Source organism: Puma concolor, chromosome A2 (genome assembly GCF_028749965.1).
Source record: "Puma concolor isolate L17-30 chromosome A2, mPumCon1.1.hap2, whole genome shotgun sequence".
Classification (NCBI taxonomy): Eukaryota; Metazoa; Chordata; class Mammalia; order Carnivora; family Felidae; genus Puma; species Puma concolor.
In genome coordinates, this window is record NC_141668.1 from 25132726 (window position 1) to 25151793 (window position 19068).

A 19068-nucleotide genomic window follows, 5' to 3' on the forward strand; every position below is an offset into this window, starting at 1 on the left:
TCTAGCCATAGCTGAAGCTGGCAGCACGGAACTGAAAACAATGAACAAGTTGCGCGAGGCAGCTTGACGGCTGCAGATGCTGACCCACAAAGAAACCGAACGACAGATGGAGCGGGCCGGCAGAGAGGAGGCAGCGGCAAAATGGCACTGGCTCTGCAAACCGAGGGGATCATCGCAGTGGCTTGTGATGGCACAAGGGACTCAAGAAAGTGCTGAAAAGGACACAACAGGTTTTAAGCTAAACTGAACAGATTAAAACACAGGAAAAGTTCCAACCTGAGCTTTTCCAATTCTCTAATTCCGTTCTCAAATTCAGTCAGAAATTCCGTTGGGTGAGCATCAAGAAGTATATTCTTCTCTTGTTCACACTTTCTAAACTTTAAGTTTTCCCCCTCATGGAGCAGTGAGCGGCTCCGTCAGGGGCTCTAGAATATTCCCAGGAGGATAGATCAAAGCCACGGGACCATACAAAAAACCTCTGTGACACACCCATAGTTGAGGAAAATGGAGTCACGACAGGAAGAAATATGTTCCCCCAGGGCCAAAGGGAAAGGAAGTCAGTGACAAAGCTGGAGAGGGACCCAGGTGGCTGAGGCTCCCAGTCAGGCTCCCCACACAGCTGTTTGCTTTGTCTTCGCCCTGAGCGTTTTAAATTAAGAGTTTGTCGATGGAATTGCTTGTTCTTTAGTCATGCAGAATTTGGGGACTGACAGCTAATAGAGATGAGGACCCTGGACAGAAGCGCTGGGCTCCTCTCATTGCCCAGCTGGATGCCTCCCGACTGTGCTCTAGCTCAGGCACTCAGTGGGATATTTATAGCTGCCTTTAAATTTACCCAGCTCTCCATAAAGCGAGGTAATGGGGCGCCCTTTACTGCTGCTAGTGGTGATTGTCCTAACATTCTTTAATTAGCAAAAAGCGTTGGCACAGCCACTTTCAAAGCATTTGATCTTACTGTCCTGGTGTTCCCTATTTCAGGCTCAACAGCCCCCACTCCCTTTGGAGAAAATGCACTTTAGCAAATTTGAAAGTGACAGGAATATGCGTGCCTGAGCACAGTGAAGTGTATCTGTGCACCTATACTCACTCTTCGGCTCAGTCCTCACGTACCACAACTGCCAAGAAAACTCTCCCTCTCAGCTCTTATTCACATGGGCCGAAGAATATTCCTGTTTCCTCTGAAATAATGTACTACTATGACGGAGGCAGAAGATGGGAAGGGCCTCTGCTTTCATGGGGATGTGTAATAAACAAGCGAACAAACACGTAAACAAGGTGATTCCAGATCAGGTGAAACAAGATAAGAATATAAAACCAGAAACGTGACTGTGAGTGGTAGGACTAGGTTAGACAAGGTAGTCATGGAAAGTCTCTCAGAAGAAACGTGCTCTGGAAGGAGTTAACCACCTAAAGAACAGGGGAAGAACATTCCAGGTAGAGGAGAGCGAGCGAGCAAACACCCTAAAGGAGAGAACCAGCTTAGCCTATTCCAAGGGAAGAATGAAGAGCTGTACAGCTGAAGTGTAGGGAATGAGGAAGATGATAAACAAGAGGGTAGAGGTGCAGGCAAGGCAATGACGGTGTAGGGCCTGGGGTCTACGGTAAGCAGTTTGGTTATCATTTGAATCAGGAAGGGAAGACCCGGGGCATTTTCAGCAAATCGGTAACAATTTGATAGGCTGTCACAAAGATCAATTTGGCACCTACGGAGAATACACTGGAGAAGGCAAGAGGAAAAAATCTATGCCTTTAATAGGTTCATTTCTTAGATCTGAAGGAATGTTCTATGGTCATATGTTTACATTGGGGGAAACCAAGTAGAGGGTACACCAGAACTATTTTTGACCCGTAAATCAAAAAACTATCTCCAAGTTAAAAGAAAAAATTAACTGGTAAAAACAACAAAAATCATCTTGTTATCTTTCATGTAGAATTACAAGGTCTAAATAAGATCTGATACCAAGAACAGGTAAGTCCTGGAGGGCGGGGGAGAAAAAAAAGGATTGTCTCAATAACTGACTTTGGATACAATATTTTGTTTCTACACTAGTTTCCATGTTGGAAAATAATAGCTGCTGCTGTTACAGTGAGCTAAGATTGACTGTTTGCCCTTACTTCCTTCTAGTCCAATAATACCACACAGTAAATGTAGTTATGAATCCCACTCTACATATGAAGAATCTGAGCCTTAAAGAAGTAACTTCTATACGCAGTGTGCAAGAGGCAGAACAGGATTTGAACCCAGGCCTCTCACTCCAGAATACTTTCACAACCATCACTACAATGCCCACTAGCACACGCACAAGCACACATACATCCGCTGCCTCCCCCCATGCCCTAATGTACCTTGTGGGATTCAGTTTGGGAGAAAAAAATCGTTTGGGCTTCTCGCAACCAAAATATGAATAAGTGCATACACCCATGGCGCGTTTGTCTGTGGAAAGGTTAACTGCAGGCATGGACCTGATGAAGGATCAAATTTATGGCAGCAATGCTCGAAAGGCCGTCCTGCATATAGTTCCCAGTCCCATGTCTGTATCTGCAGGACTCCGATCTGCTCTCTTAATCTCCAATGAGCAGGAAGCTCAAGATTACAGGTGAAACACATTTTTGTAATAATGTCAAAAGGTACTTCCACCATTACTGGTAAATGCTTAAATTCGTTCTAAGATCTTTGGGATAAAATCTAGACGCCGTGTAAAGGAAGAGTGAGCAAATTACCAAGAAAAGGAATCATGAGAAGCAAAAAGAACGTAACAGGATGCAGACTCCTCAGGTTTGTCTAGTCAGCCTGCCCCCTCCAGTTGGCTCATGTGTTATGTCCTAACTGTTGAGCTGACTGAGGGGGGACTCCCTCCCTTCCCAGTGGCTGTACAGATCGTAGTCTGCTCCTCTGTCCCTCAAGCACAGGTATGTGGAGGAGTCACCTGCTGGTTGTCAGACGTGCCCTTCCCTTTCTCTTCCTCTTTTGAAAAAAATGTTCATTTATTTTGAGACAGAGAGAAAGAGAGAGCCCGCACGCAAGCAGGGGAGGGAGAGAGCGGGATCCCAAGCAGGCCCCTCACCATCAGCGCCGAGCCTGATGTAGGGTGCAATCTCTCGAACTGTGAGATCATGACCTGAGCTGAAATCAAGAGTCAGACGCTTAAGCCACTGAGCCACTCAGGCACCCCTACCTTTCTCTTCCTCTCAAGTGGCACATGGCAGTGATTTAAAATTTGGGCACTAGACAGATCTGAGATTGAAACCTGGCTCTGTCACTATAGTAAGCTGGATGAGCCTCAGAAAGAGATATCCACATCCTAACTCCCGGACTTGCGAGTATCACCCTATTCGGAAAAAGGGTCTTTGCAGATATGATTAAGTTAAGGATCCTGTGATGAGATCACCCTGGATTACCTAGATCAGCTGTAAATCCAACAAGTGTCCTTGTAAGTCACAAAGAGGAGACCGACGGAAGAGGAGTCAACATGACCACACAGGCAGAGACTGAAGTGATGCGGCCACAAGTCAAGGAATGCGACAGTCACCAGAAGCTGGAAGAGGCAAGGAACAGATTCTCCCCTAGGGCCCTTGGAGGGATCATGGCCTTGCCAGATTTTGCAATTTTAGCCTCTAGAACTGCGAGAGAATAAATTTCTGATGTTAAGCCACCGAATGTGTGGTAATTTGTTATGACAGCCTCAAGAAACTGCTACAGTCACTTACTAGTTCTGTGATCCTAAGAAGGCTTCTTAAATTCATCGGCAAAATAGAGAACACAATGGCACCCACCACACCTTACGTGTGAGGATTAAATGTGTGAGAACAGTGTCAAGTACCTACGAACTCCCAAGGAGATGCTGCTGACATCATTACGCTTACCACTATCCAAAGGGAATTAAACAGAAGGACAGAACACAAGAACCTATCATGGGCCAGTGTACCTGCAGAGGTGAACATTTCTAACGCTTCTGGTCTGTTTGAACACACAGGAGACTGTGGCTAAAACAGGCACCAAACCACCTTCTCTAAAAGAGGAGGCCATGGGGGGTGTGTGTGTGGGGGGGGGGGCGTTGGGAGGTTTCTCCCTTCACTCAGGCCTGGCAGCCCACAAAGAAATCGTAAGCCCCGGTAAACTAGCCTCTGGAGAGGGAAAGTCCCTACTATTTTATAGTTTCTTCTGCCCTTCTCATTAAGCATCTTGTTCTTTGCTCAGGTTTTTGCAAATTGCTCTGGATGGGACCTGTAGAGAAAGTGCTTTTCTGTGCACTTCCTTCTTATTTCCTTAAGGAACAGAGTTCTTGGGGGAAAAGAACAGTGGATTCTGAGGGCACCTGGAAGAGTAGGTAATTCTAGATCAACTGTGTCGCCTTGAATCACTGGGCTCAAGGAATAAAATCCATTTCCGTCACAACTATGGGTAGTAATAGCATACCCACAGCTTCACTAAAGGAGCAGTCGAGAAAAACATTATTATTATTATTATTATTATTATTATTATTATTATTATGATGTATTATTACTATCACAATGGTGACTTTATCCACTAAACAGAAATTTCATGACCTACTGACCCTGAAGGGGTATTTGCATACACGGGTGGGAGTGAGAGATGCAAACGCAGGAGGGCGCGGGTAGACAACATGTGTTCATTGCCTTGGGTAGGAGGAGGTGACTACTTCCATACAGACTGTTTCTTACACTATTTTGTTGTTGCTGATTCACCAATCAACTGATGTCTTTCCTTCTCTTTGTGGAGGATGATTTCCATGCTATTTTTTTTCTTTTCCTTTCCTCTTGTTTTCCAAATACCTTCTCCTCCTGTCTGCTCTTGCTCGGTTCCTCACTCACATGGAAGAATAAAAACTATAAACATGGAAAAAGTGCTTAAGTAGGGTTGGCAGCCCAACAGTATTGAAAACAGGAACCAGGGTTTCAGAGCATATGTGATCTTTCTACCACTGAGGGACCTACCTTAAGGGGCCCAAAAGCCTATCGGGGGCCAGAGTAGTACCCTGCCGAAGACTGCTCACTCCTGGCAAACCCTATGAGGCATTATGGACATCTAGTGGCTGTTCAAGATAATGCCTCAGGGATCCACGTCAGGGTGGGGAGTAGTCTGCTCTGGGATTTACCAGGAGCCCAATTATCCTGGCTGAGTGAGGTAGTCCAGGGTCCTCTTAGAGTCAGTCCCCTGAATGACCATTTCTTTCATTTCTTATTACGATTCCAAAGTCACTCAGAATGGCAGACTGGCTCTAGTGAAGACCTATCTTTGTCCCAGTCCAACAAGGTCTAAGGATACCACCTGCACATAAGACGACAGAAGACAGGTGTTCGGAAAAATCTTCAAGCCCCAGGCTTAAATGCCAAAACACTGTCGTCCTGATTGAGGGAAGGAACTCAGAAATGACAGACTCTGGTACTAGTCGTGTGGCTTTACGTAAGTCACTAAGCGTCTCTGAACTTGATTAATGATATTAGTGGGAGGTTGAGTCCAGCTGATCTCCAAGGTATCTTTAATATTCTGTGATCTATGAGCCTTTTCAGTAGCTCGGAAGACAAAGTGCGATCTACTCTGCTCTGGCAATGTAGATCTCTAAGTTAAACTAAAGGAAGCGTTCTCTTCAACTTTGTGGCTCATTTCCAAGACTTGGCTACTATCCCAATGGATCAACTTTCTCCACAGAGCTACGTATCTGAGAAGAGGTGGGAATCAGGGACTATGAGAGCCGGAAAGAGCTGGAAGGAACATTCTAGTCTATTTTCTTAAACTGTTTAGAGCTGGTTTAAGATCTGTCACATTGTCTAGTCAGTGGCAGAAAAACCAGAACTCAGGTCTCCCAATCTCAGGGCAGGTACCATGTTGCTGACAAGGGCCTTGCCTCATCACTTCATGGCACCAGTCTCTCTCTGAAACCATAAGTGGAAACATTCTCGACTCAGTGTTTCTTCCTTCTCTTCCTCTCACAGTTTAAGCACTCTTCTTCTCTTCGTTTCCTGGTTGCACCATTCCAAATCAAGGAAGCTGTCGGAACCAGGGCCACGAAGAGCAACAGGCGATGGCTAAATGATACTCAGGTCACAGGATTAGAGGTTTCAGCGCCACTCACAGTTCAGAAGGGCCATGTGCTGCCATGGCCCCACAGCCTCCTCAGTCTAGTCTGTAGCTTCTACGGTGCTCGCTCAGCTCAGCGGGCCTACAGAGGGCAAAGCAGCCCCGTCTAGAACTCCAACACCAAGCCTGGCATGTTCGTGTTCATCCATCACTCGCAAATATTTCCTGGGAGACAACCTCCTTACTCAGTACTGGTTTGATCCGAGGTAGCCCACCCTTCCATCCACCGACACAGTATGGGGGCATAACCTTTCGTTTGCAGTGCCTGGAGTGAACAGATGGGGCCTGAGTTTGCCTACACTGGCAGGAAACCAGTCTGGGCAGACCCCTCTTTTGCCTGAGGAGGTAGGGGCAGCCATGTACTCCAGGGTGCTATCAGACTGTGGCCAGGGTGTCCTCTGGCGTGCTACCGGCTCAATGTCAGCTGTGGCCAGGAGAGGAACCTCCCACCAGGAAGCTTCTGATTCTCCTCCACAGATCCCTATCAGGATAGGTTTACATTCCCTGGATCTCTAAGGGGGGAGGCTGCTGATGATGTACAAATGAAGCTTTAGTAAAGAGAGCAAAAGGAGCCGCTCAAGAGCCCAGATAAAGCCTGGTATCAGGGTTGATCTACCTCCATTTCTCTCATTCTTTCTCTTGCTTAGTTATGGTGAGTAAACAAGTTAAAGAATGTATTTTCTCAGCCCCTCCTCTCCCACCCTTCGTTCTATTTCTCTCATATAGCCTTGACTGAACTTTTTAATACAGTCTTTCCCCCAACTTTGCTTCTGCCATTTACTCTCTGCAGTGCAGACACAATGGACATTTCCGTTAGCGATGAAAACACTGGGCTCAGGGTAAGGAGACCAGACTGAAATGTTGGCTCTGTTGCTTTGTGGACGTACCACCTTGAACGTGTTATTTGCCCGCCTGTGCTCAGTACCTCCATCTGTAAAATGGAGACAACTCTGGCAATTACTTCACTTGATAAACAAAGACTGAACGAGGACAGATCCAGACAGACATCTTTATGTCTATAGCTGTCCATCCAAGCATCTATGCTTAGTATGGTAGAGCAGTAGTAGATAAGCATCCTAGTAAATGACTTTTGAAGTACATGAGTGAAACCTGAATTCTCATCCACTGGGAGCAAACTGGGGAATCACTTCCATGCTCAAGTTCCTACACATCTGCCCTCTCCCAGTGTTCACATCTTGGCTCCGCCATTTACTACGTAATTTTAAGGCAGCATATGAACGATTAAAGTTGTCATTTGACTGCAAATGCATGATCAAAAGGTCTTGGTAAACAATGGGGAATCCAGCTTTCCTACAACAGAACTGTTTCCAGGAATTCAAGAACTCCTTGCCCAGGTTACTGGGTAGCAGGCAATCCCGAGATATGAGCGTGGATGAACTCAGAGCTGAGAAATCCAGGACCTCCTCATTCTTCAGGATTAGCCCACAAGCAGGTGATAGGGGTTTAACAAGCAAGCTTGCCCAGGTGGAGGGGTGGGGGCACACGGAGAAGAGTCTGGAGGCAGCGCCTGAAAAGAAGCAATATTGAGCCAATGCCATATTCTACGGGCTTCCCAGGGCTTAGCCACAGATGGCTCCACCCCCACAAAGCAGAGAAAAGGGCAGTCTTTTTCGGGGGTGGGAAAAGGCTGACCTAGTCCTGTTCTCCTACACTGGGCTGTCAGATGCCCCAGGGTCTCTTCGCCACAAGGCGAAGCAGGTTGCTACGCAGTTCTCACTGAGACCCAGCAACACAGAACAGCTAGTGAAGCCCTTGGGCGGAAGGTTTAAGACCCACCTTTCTCAAGGCTTGGGGAAGAGAAAGGGCGACACTGGGCTGCCAAGAGTGAGAAGCGGTGGCCGCCGCTCGTGAATGAACGGGTTCTCCCCTGGTTTCTGGTAGTTCACCTCAATCTTGCCTGCCGGATGCTGTGCTGTCCCGGGTCGTCATTCCCCGGGGTCCCCACACTTGGCCTTTCCTTCCACCATTTGCCCTCCCTGCAGCCCTCATTAAGAAAACTACCATTTAAAAGTTAAAACCGAGGAAGGGTGAGAAAATTTGCGAGGGCGGGGGGGGGGGGGGCAGCGCAGGACGAATGTGCATCTGTGCGGCAGCGCGGGGCGGCCCGCGGAGCCCAGGCTCTCGGTCTTCTGGCTCCAAGAGGCCCCAGCCGCCCCCGCGTCCCCACCGTGCATCTCCGAACTCCGCGTATGCTGCCCGGGCCGCGCGCGGCCAGGCGCCCCGTCAGCAGTCGGCGGGGGTGAGGATGACGCGGAACGGGCGGGAGGCCGGCCAACTGCAGCAACCCTGCCACGCCACCCGCTTCCCGGCCCCGGAGCCCACCGCGTCCGGAGCCGGAGGGGGCCCGGCGCCCGGGGGCGGGGCGGGGCACGGACCGCGGTCTCTCCCGCAGCAGCCCCGCCGCTCCAGCCTATCAGCGGCCACCCGGCGGCTCCCTCGGCTGGACCAAAATAGCTGCGAACGCCTGCGACTTGCGCGCGGCCCCTCACTTGACGCTCACTCCGGCTCGTTCGCCCGCTCCGCTCCCCTCGCCTAAAGGGGGCGGGGAGGAAGCGCCGGGGAGGGGGGTGGGGGGTGGGGGAGAGAGAGGAAGGAGGAAGGAAGGAAGGGAGGAAGGAAGGAAGGAAGGGAGGAAGGAAGGAAGGAAGGGAGGGAGGGAGTCGGACGGAGGCGCGGAGCTCGGGGCTGCGCGGCGCGGCGCTGGAAGGCGCCGGCGTTAACCCCTCGAGGGCAGGCAGCGGAGGGGGAGCGGTGTTAATACATAAGAGCACTGCATCACGCTAATCTTCTCCCCAGAACAGTATGCGTCAGCAGTACATTCACGTTCTGACTGAAGGACAAAAGGATGAGAGAGCAGTCTGCGTGGCTGCTGCCTGCAACACCGCGAGCCCGGCGCGAGGAGGAGACGGTGGGCGCCGAGCGCAGGGGCCCCGCTGCTGCTGCTGCTGCCGCCGCCGCTAGCCAGCGCGGACCATGTTCTCGGGCTCCGGAGCGTTCCCCGCAGCCGCGACCCCCGCTGCTCACGCCACCGCCGGCGCTCGGGCCGCTGCAGCAGTCCGCGGGCGACGCAGCTACTGAAAGCGCCGAGAGCCAAAGCCCGGAACTCGCTCCCTCCGCACAAAGCCAGAGCCGGCGGCGCGCCGGGGGCCCGGCTGTGGCGGGCGGCGGCGGGCGGTTGCGCGCCACCGGGGGCTGCGGCCGCCGCCGCCGCCGCCGGACCCGCGCCCGCCCCCGGACTCCCTGAAGGGGCCTGCGGTGCGGGCGCGACCCGGCCGCCGCGCGCTTCTCCGGCCGGCGGACCTGGTCCCGGCGCTGCCTCCACGCCGCTGACCCTCAGGGGGCTGGACGGACTGCTGCTCCTCGCGCCGGCAGACGGCGGGCTGGGAAACTAAGCCCAGTTTTGGTCTTTTTAACCCTTGAGAGAAGAGGCGAGCAAAGAAGGGGGTGTGTGTCTGGGGAGGGCGAAGGAGCCGCGAACACCTCCTCTTAACTCTCGCAGCCCCGCGGGCGAACGACTGCATCAGCTGCCTCCGGCCGGAACCGCCGACACAAGGAGAGGGGGCAGCGCAGCAGCGAGCGAGCGAGCGAGCGAGCGCGGCCTGGGAGGCTTCGGGGCGCCCCCTCACCCCCGCCGGGTGGCAGCCGCGGGAGCGGGCTGGGGGCGCCGGAGGCACGCTCCGGCGATGAAGCGGCTTCCCCCGTGGCTGGTGCGAGCCGGTGCCAGGGTCCAAGGACAAAGCAGGGAAGCGCTGGTGGCGCCGCTCCTCGCGCTGAGGGGGGGGCATGCACCTGCATAGCCCGCCGGGCCTCGGCTCTCCCCGGCGCGCCTCAACTCCGCTGCTTCGCCGTAGCCTGCTCCGGATTTACTAGAAGCCATTTTGTCTCCCCCACCCCTCCCCTCCCCTCCCCTCCCCTCCGCCCTCCCCGCCCCCTCCACTCCCCCCCTCCCCCCGTTTTGTTAATTAAAACTAAGAAGTAAGAATGGCAACGACGTGGCCGGCTCCCGTGGAGAACGCTTAAGGACACCACGCCAATTCCTTCCTTCCGAGGTAGGTGACAGCGACTCACTGGGTGGGGATGGTTGCCGCGGGGGAGAGAAAGTCTCGGCTTTCCGAGGGCTTGCCTTGAGGGGGGCTGGAGACAGGGGCCACGCTTTAGTTGGGCATGCTTTTATTCCGCCGGTCCGCTCCGTCTCTCTAATCGCCCCCTCCCCACCTCCTTCTCCAGATGGAAAGAGGAGCTCCTAGCTCATTTAAGCCGGGGTAGGGCTGGTTCTCCTTTCCGAGCCAAAATCCCAGGCGATGGTGAATTATGAACGTGCCACACCATGAAGCTCTTGTGGCAGGTAACTGTGCACCACACCTGGAATGCCGTCCTGCTCCCCGTCGTCTACCTCACGGCGCAAGTGTGGATTCTGTGTGCAGCCATCGCCGCTGCCGCCTCCGCCGGGCCCCAGAACTGCCCATCCGTTTGCTCGTGCAGTAACCAGTTCAGCAAGGTGGTGTGCACCCGTCGGGGCCTCTCCGAGGTCCCTCAGGGTATTCCCTCCAACACCCGGTACCTCAACCTCATGGAAAACAATATCCAGATGATCCAGGCCGACACCTTTCGCCACCTCCACCACCTGGAGGTCCTGCAGCTGGGCAGGAACTCCATCCGGCAGATCGAGGTGGGGGCCTTCAACGGCCTGGCCAGCCTCAACACCCTGGAACTGTTTGACAACTGGCTGACAGTCATCCCTAGTGGGGCCTTTGAGTACCTGTCCAAGCTGCGGGAGCTCTGGCTTCGCAACAACCCCATAGAAAGCATCCCCTCTTATGCCTTCAACCGGGTGCCCTCCCTCATGCGCTTGGACTTGGGGGAGCTCAAGAAGCTGGAGTACATCTCTGAGGGCGCTTTTGAGGGACTGTTCAACCTCAAGTACCTGAACCTGGGCATGTGCAACATTAAAGATATGCCCAATCTGACCCCCCTGGTGGGGCTGGAGGAGCTGGAGATGTCAGGGAACCACTTCCCTGAGATCAGGCCTGGCTCCTTCCACGGCCTCAGCTCCCTCAAGAAGCTTTGGGTCATGAACTCACAGGTCAGCCTGATTGAGCGGAACGCTTTTGATGGGCTGGCCTCACTTGTGGAACTCAACCTGGCCCACAATAACCTCTCTTCTTTGCCCCATGACCTCTTCACCCCACTGAGGTACCTTGTGGAGTTGCACCTACACCACAATCCCTGGAACTGCGACTGTGACATTCTGTGGCTAGCCTGGTGGCTTCGGGAGTACATACCCACCAATTCTACCTGCTGCGGCCGCTGTCATGCTCCCCTGCACATGCGTGGCCGCTACCTGGTGGAGGTGGACCAGGCCTCCTTCCAGTGCTCTGCCCCCTTCATCATGGATGCCCCTCGGGATCTCAACATCTCCGAGGGTCGGATGGCGGAACTTAAGTGTCGGACTCCCCCAATGTCCTCCGTGAAGTGGCTGCTGCCCAATGGGACAGTGCTCAGCCACGCCTCCCGCCACCCGAGGATCTCTGTCCTCAACGACGGCACCTTGAACTTTTCCCACGTGCTGCTCTCAGACACCGGGGTATACACTTGCATGGTGACCAACGTGGCAGGCAACTCCAACGCCTCGGCCTACCTCAACGTGAGCACGGCCGAGCTCAACACCTCCAACTACAGCTTCTTCACCACAGTCACAGTGGAGACCACTGAGATCTCACCTGAGGATACGACGCGCAAGTACAAGCCTGTTCCTACGACGTCCACTGGTTATCAGCCGGCATATACCACCTCCACCACGGTGCTCATTCAGACCACCCGTGTGCCCAAGCAGGTACCCGCGACAGACACCAATGATAAGATGCAGACCAGCCTGGATGAAGTCATGAAGACCACCAAGATCATCATTGGCTGCTTTGTGGCAGTGACTCTGCTAGCTGCCGCCATGTTGATTGTCTTCTACAAACTTCGTAAGCGGCACCAGCAGAGGAGTACAGTCACAGCCGCCCGGACAGTTGAGATCATCCAGGTGGACGAAGACATCCCAGCGGCGGCGTCTGCGGCAGCAACAGCAGCTCCGTCCGGTGTATCAGGTGAGGGGGCAGTAGTGCTGCCCACAATTCATGACCATATTAACTACAACACCTACAAACCAGCACATGGGGCCCACTGGACAGAAAACAGCCTGGGGAACTCTCTGCACCCCGCAGTCACCACAATCTCTGAACCTTATATAATTCAGACCCATACCAAGGACAAGGTACAGGAAACTCAAATATGACTCCCCTCCCCCCAAAAACTTACAAAATGCAATAGAATGCACACACACACACACACACACACACACACACACACACACACACACACGACAGCAACTTTTGTACAGAGTGGGGAGAGACTTTTTCTTGTATATGCTTCTATATTAAATCTACGGGCTGGTAAAAGAAACAGATTATATTAAAATTTAAAAACAAAAATTCAAAACAAAACTATTTTCTAACTTGTAAGTTCTATTTAAAGGGGGGAGTGGGGTTCTTGGGAACGTTGTGGGGTAGAAGCCACAAGTCAACTTGCTATGATGCCAGAAGGGATTTCTGATACAAGGCTGAAACTGCTAAGATAAACTAAAACAACAACAAATATCCCTAAAGAGGTAGGGTGTGGGCTGCTGAGGGGTGGGGTGGGGGTGGGGGTAGACTTGTCATTTTTTAGAAGATGCTTCACAGCATACAGGAATACCCATTTCTATAGACACCTTTCTTAAGCTGAGAGCTGTCTTTGCAAATTTATTTTAAAAAGAAATACAAAAAAAAGCACCGAGAATTTGTACTGTGCTGAAGTGTCGAGAGGCAATAATTTTTTTTTTTCTTCAGAGGCCAAGGGGAAGATAGATCTGTAAATGTATTCTAAACAGGAAAACCACCAAAATTTAAATGACTCCTTAAAGGGGCTCGGTCTTTCCATCTGTCCATGTGCACAAGGCTCCTTGGTTTGTGCACCGGGACACGCGTGTGCCCCGCCTGACAGCGCGCCTCGGGAAGGAGCAGAGAAGGAAGGGGGCTGGCGTAGCTCTCAGTCAAATGCTTTCACATTGCACCAGATTCCTGCAGATGGGTTTAACCCACTCTCTGCAGGGCATGTGTCTATTCAGGGTTTCCCTTGAGGGGGAGGAGGCCCACCCCAAGGGGGTGCGGCCACAGAGGGGGGGTGGGAAGGGAGAGCAGAAGCAGAGAGAATGTATTCACAGGAGGCCATAAATTAGCATGGTGCCATGTCCACCTGTTGTTCCTGGTATCTGACAAATGATTGTAGACAATGATGGCATTTTATGATTTTTTATAAAGGTTTTGTTTGTTTTAAGGTGGAGAAGGAGGAGAGGCTGGGATTGGGGAGCTTGGGGGAGTGGAAGCTTTTCTCATGCTTGTGATTTGGTGACTATTCTAAATGCTGATTCATTAGGGATTATTACAGCTGATGTCAACTGGTTGTGGTGATGGGGTGGGGGCAGAACACGAGTGGAGAGAGAAAAAGGGCACAGGCTCATTTCAAGTACAATGAAGCCTTTACTAAACAGGATGGTTCACAAAAAAGATGTGAATCCACAGTTAAAACAAAAGTGATATACATGCACACAAGAAGTGAGTTCTGCAAGGAGTCCTGTGGAACGTGGCACAGTGGGGGGAAGGCTTCCCTCTCCCAGGCCGACCTCAGGAGGAGGTGGAGGAGAAAGGGTGGGCGTGGGGGGGGAAGGCAGAGATCTCTGTTATTCTGGTCCATTTAATGCTGTAACTTCTTTCATTTATTATTTTAGCTTTAAAAAGAAATAAAGGGTTCAGATTTGAAAGGGGTGGGATGGGTGGGTGGGGGGGAATGCCAACAAAAGAACACTGATTGTAATGTGAGAAAAGTGTATTTTTGTATTTTAATAAATATTGTTCAATTTTTAATCCAATGTCCCCAAAGGGTTAAATTGAATAAGGTCCTATAGATCCTTATAAGCATTAACCAAGTCATTTCTATTTAAAGAAAAAAAGGCAAAGGGAGGGGAGACGTAAGGTGGGAGGGGAAGACAATGTTAAATTTCTTTCAAGTATGGGAAAATGCTAAAGCTGTCAACAGTCTTTCCTTAGCTTAAATAAAAAGCACCCCAATTCTAGTGCACCTTCCAAAAGCTAAGTGTGTTAGTCCCTGGCTTTGTTGGGGGTAGAACCAAATTCCTGATGCCCTGGAAAAGCAGGGGAAATGGGTCAGCCTCAGCTCCTGGGACCAGGCCAGAAGTTAAATGCCACCTCAGCAGAAGCTGCTGGTCAGGCAGCACCAGCTCTATCTACCCAGAGACCCTGGGGGACCTGGATTTAAGAGGTCTGCAATAATGCTGTTTGGCTTAAACTTCCCACAGGCAGTGTTCCTTCTGTTCTCTGGGTGTTGAATAGTCAAACATGTCTCGGTGGTGGTGGGTGTCTGTCTCCTGATGCTTACCGAGTACTGACGTCCAGAGAGGCTGCATGAACCGGGACCCTGCGTCTCCTCAGCGTTTTTATACTAATGCAGGGAATCGGGACTGAGTGGGTGTGATCTCCCTGGCACTGAACGGGGAGAGAGGCAGGCAGCACTTTGCAGCAGTTGGCTAAGAAAAGGGCCAATTCTTAATCCCCTGGGTAGATATGTGTCCTTTCTGGGTCTCAGTGTTTGTGGTAGCATGCGTGCATGCATGGCACACCTTTAGAAACTGTCACTCACATTTCCAGGCTCCAAATACACGTTCCCTCTGGCTCTCCTTTTACCGCCGTAGCTACCCCCGATAACACGAGAAAACTGCAGCAGAGTAAAGGGTGGGACTTGGCCAGGACCAGCTGAAAAAGCAAGAAATTATCCCTTTCCCAGCACCACAAGACAACTCGGGCTGTTCAGAACAGCTTCCTGGGTACACATTCAGAGGCAACTGTGGACAAAGCGGCTGCTTCAGAAACAGAGGATGTGGGGCCAGGTTTCCTAACCTTTTTTGGCAGCTATTTGGATAGTTAGGGATTGTACAGTCGCTTTGGAATGATGAAGGGTCTGTGGCTGAACCAGAGGTCTGAGGGGAGGGGTACAGAAATGGTCCCAAAACATTCCCGGGGAAGAGTCCTAAGAACAAACATTGTCCTGGGGGCTGAGTGTGTTGCCATCTTGGGATCTGAGGGAGAAGCGCTCTCCAGAAGAAACCTGAAAGGAGGTGGGGGAGACTGAGATCTGGTTCTTGGGTTTAAGTGTCCTTAGGGCTGCAAGGGTAGTTCCTTTCTGCTCTGGGCCCACTCTTTGAGCTGGGCACCGTTTCAGCTTTTACAGCAGCAAACCTCCATTGCCGTAATGGTGGGTATTGCCTCCTTCGTAGCAGGCACCTGGGACAGCTTTTCAGAGAGGAGTCCCATGAGCATCGAAAGTGCAGGCTTTCATGCTGTGTTGGTGACTCATCCTCAGGCCTGACGGCCAAGCTATGGGACATGGGTTGGTAGCTCTTCAGGGGAGTAGTGTGTAGCAACACATTAGAGGGAAAGACTGCTGCTGATTATATGGAGTTAAAGAATTTTCTAAGGGCCATGAAAGATCATTTAGTCTAATCTTTTTACATTTTATGGTCAAGGAAACAGCCCCAGAGAAACTGAAAGATATCTCCAAGGTCACACTGCTAGTCAGTGGAAGAGGTGGGACTGAAACCAAGATCTCTGGACTCCCAAGTCAAATGTGCCTTCTTCACTCAGGCTCTTCTGGGCTATCAAGAACCTATTTCTTTCCCTGCCACCGTGCAGTAAAAATGGGACCTTCCTCCAGATATTGCTGTGTTCTCTTCTCCTTTTTGGGGTGCTCAATCTCCTTCAGAACTGGCTGTACTGCCCCCCAAAGTCTGACCAGAATTCTGACCACAGGGGGTCCCACAGCTGGCCAAAGGGCCACGTGTGCTCACTAAGGGGTTAGATCCTCAGGACTGTACATAACAGCTTCCGATTCGGAGGTTCAGTGGCAGACGGCTGCTGGAGAAAGGGTGACGTTAGACCAGGCAGGGTGTTCACAAAGGGAAAGGTAGCTTGGCCTTCTCCCATCCTCAGCCTTGGAAGCTCTGCAGAGTTGAGGATTGACAGAGGTCTTAAAGCACCTACCAGAGCAAGTTCTCCACAGTGGAATGGTTTCTGCTTATTTGGCTCAACAATGAGACTGTCGGGGGGTGGTGGGGGTGGGGTCCTTAACGTCTCTCCTCCACTGTACCTACCCCAGCCCCAGCTCTGTAAGTGCCATGCTGTGGCTGCCACTCCCATAATCTGCTCCAGGCCTTTTAACGCTCTTCGGTGTTCCGCTGCATCTTATTATCAAAGAAGGGAGAGTAGACAGGACAGTTTCTAAGGTCTAGAGACACTGGCTTTATCAGGGCTGTTTAACATGTATTGAGGCCAAGAACTTGCTGGGTGCTGGGTAGAACAATGTAGTAAAGAGTCCCTGGCAAAACAATTCCTGTTATTGGTGGGGAAGAGGTCCAGAGTCCATGGCCATTGACAGTGGAGAGTTCTGGCTTTCTTCTGTGGAGATGGACAGAGACTAGGACAGGGCTAAGGGGGGCCTTACACAGCCCAGACTACTACCTCAGGGGGCAAGAGCCCACAATTAAGGCCCTAACATTTTACTGCAACAAAGCGGCAGGGGATTAAAATTAGAGAAGAAGAAGAAGAAGAAGAGAGAGAACATTTATATCCAAACATATGTCTGATTTTATCTCCTCTGCTGGCGCTCAGCACTACATGCCATCGGCTAATGCGGGCACTGTTCACGCCATTTCTAAATCCTGCCTCAGCCTAAACCGCAAGGCAGTTTTTGGCTCAAAAGCACCTCTCCTCGTCTTCATGCATTCAGAAAACACCCTTTACCCCTGAAGGAGTGAGAAGGGTTTGGGCAGTGAATTAAGGTTGTTTTCATCTTTGCGTTAAATTTCAAATGAAGCAAATTGCTTCTTGAAGCAGCGACAAATGCTTCAGGAACCACATCAGTGAAATGTACATATCTATAAAGCAGCAATATAGCGTAGTGCTTACAAGTATAGACTTTGGATCTGGTCTTCCTGGGTTGAATCTCAGCTCCATCGCTTACTACCTGTGTGACTTTGGATAAATACTCAGTTTATTCATATGTAAAATGGACATATTAGTATCTACGATCTCACGGCTTCACAGGTTGTTGTGAAAACTGAAATTATATATATAAAGTCATATTTAAGAGTGGTGACTGGCATCACGTAGTAACGCTGTATTGTTGGTAGTTATCTGATGACAAACATAAGGACCAACTGACCAGCCCCCAGTCACTACTACCTCGATTATAGAACCTCATCTGTGCCCAGAGAGAACATTATTGAGCTATTCCAGAGAGGAACGATGCTTACTCAGAAGTTGGGGACAGGGGGACAGTACCATGTAACCAAGGCCAGGCCCAGAGGGAAAGAGGGGTTGTACTTTTCCCTCCAGGAAACCAGTGCCCTGTGCTCTGTTCCCTAATCCAGCTCTCCAGCTGGCCCAAGGTGCCGCTTCCGTCCCGGAAGCGATTACCTTTTCCTTGCGCTAAGCCAGAAGAAAGGAAAGGTGCTGCTGTTGGTGGTGATGCACAAGCTGAGGGCTGGGCCAGGAATCCTTTACCTAAGAAACCTTGTTCCTTTCCTAAGAGGATAAGCTTCCTGGAGGCTTTTCCACCTATCCCTGTTTTTCTGTCAGGGTGCCTTACCAAGGGTAGGGCAGGGGAGGGCTGAGGCACCTGGAGGGAGAAGGCAGGACAGAGAGGAGCTGCTGGGGCTTCAAAGCAGAATTAAAGGGCAGAAAAGAAGACCAGAATTTGAGCAAGTGAGAGCAGAATGGAGCTATATGGCAGATAGACAGGCTAAGGGTCTGCAATGCAGTTAAGGAGGAAAGCCAGGGAGATTCCGCTGTCCTAGCAAGCAAGAGGCTGGCTGGACCCTGGATGGGGGAGGACCAGTCTGATATTCGTGGCATGGGACAGAGGAGAAGAAAAGCAGGGAGATCAACTTTCCAAGAGACGTCTAAGAGAGAAAGCATTCTGATTTCCTAATGAGTGGCTAGAATTCGATTTTCGGACGATCACAGGTTTTGTGCTCTGGTACATGCCAGCTCTGCTGTCAGTACTTGGGCCAAACCACCCACAACAGTCCTGTTCTCTATCCTGCAGGCTGGCCAACTGCCAGGGGGAAACAGCCCAGTCCTTAGGACCGTAACCTAATCTGGACCCTGACCGGCTCACTCAGGGGTCTGCACTGAACCTGGTTCCTCATTTCTATGAGGGCAAAGACAGGGAGAGAGAAGTGGGTGCAAGTCACTGCGGATCCACGAAAAGAGTATTACTCCAGAGGGAGGGTATTACATAAATTGTGTTTTTCCATAAAAATGAGGACATGGACCCTGGCAGTGAGTCAGAGAGATTAGGCTGAGGCCTATGGGGGCCATCTCTGGGAGACGCTCTCCTGTCAAACAGTGTTAGCATTTGAGACGATGGTGTCTTCCCTAACTTACCCCATCAAGATTTCTGACCCTCCAGTAGGGAAGCATGGAGAGGAAAGGCTGCTCTATTGCCAGGTGTGGGGACTAGAAGGAGCAGAGTAGTAGTTAGCCTTTCATGGTCATTCATTCTGTGCACCTAGGAACAATACCTAGAACAATTACTAGAGATTTTATTACCAAATGCCAAAGGAACAGTCCTTGGTCCACTAGTTTCTTTAATACTCACTCACCTCCTTATAACCCCACTAATAAGTAGCACCCTCCAGTAACATTTTTTTAATGTTTATTTATTTTTGAGAGAGAGAGAGACAGAGTGTGAGTGGGGGAAGGGCAGAGAGGGAATGAGACACAGAATCCAAACCAGGCTCCAGGCTCTGAGCTGTCAGCACAGAGCCTGACACAGGGCTTGAACTCACA

General features: G+C 51.0%; 2 protein-coding genes across 2 annotated transcripts in view; one reads left to right on the forward strand and one right to left on the reverse strand.

Annotated features, from left to right (window-relative positions):
• SND1 (staphylococcal nuclease and tudor domain containing 1) overlaps nt 1-19068 on the reverse strand; it is a 426619-nt gene that overhangs the window by 48678 nt on the left and 358873 nt on the right. The window lies entirely within an intron of this gene.
• LRRC4 (leucine rich repeat containing 4) lies at nt 10058-12609 on the forward strand. The gene is made up of 2 exons (XM_086691006.1): nt 10058-10170; nt 10349-12609. The coding sequence occupies exon 2, from the start codon at nt 10449-10451 to the stop codon at nt 12399-12401; it is 1953 nt and encodes a 650-aa protein (XP_086547132.1). The 5' UTR covers nt 10058-10170; nt 10349-10448; the 3' UTR covers nt 12402-12609.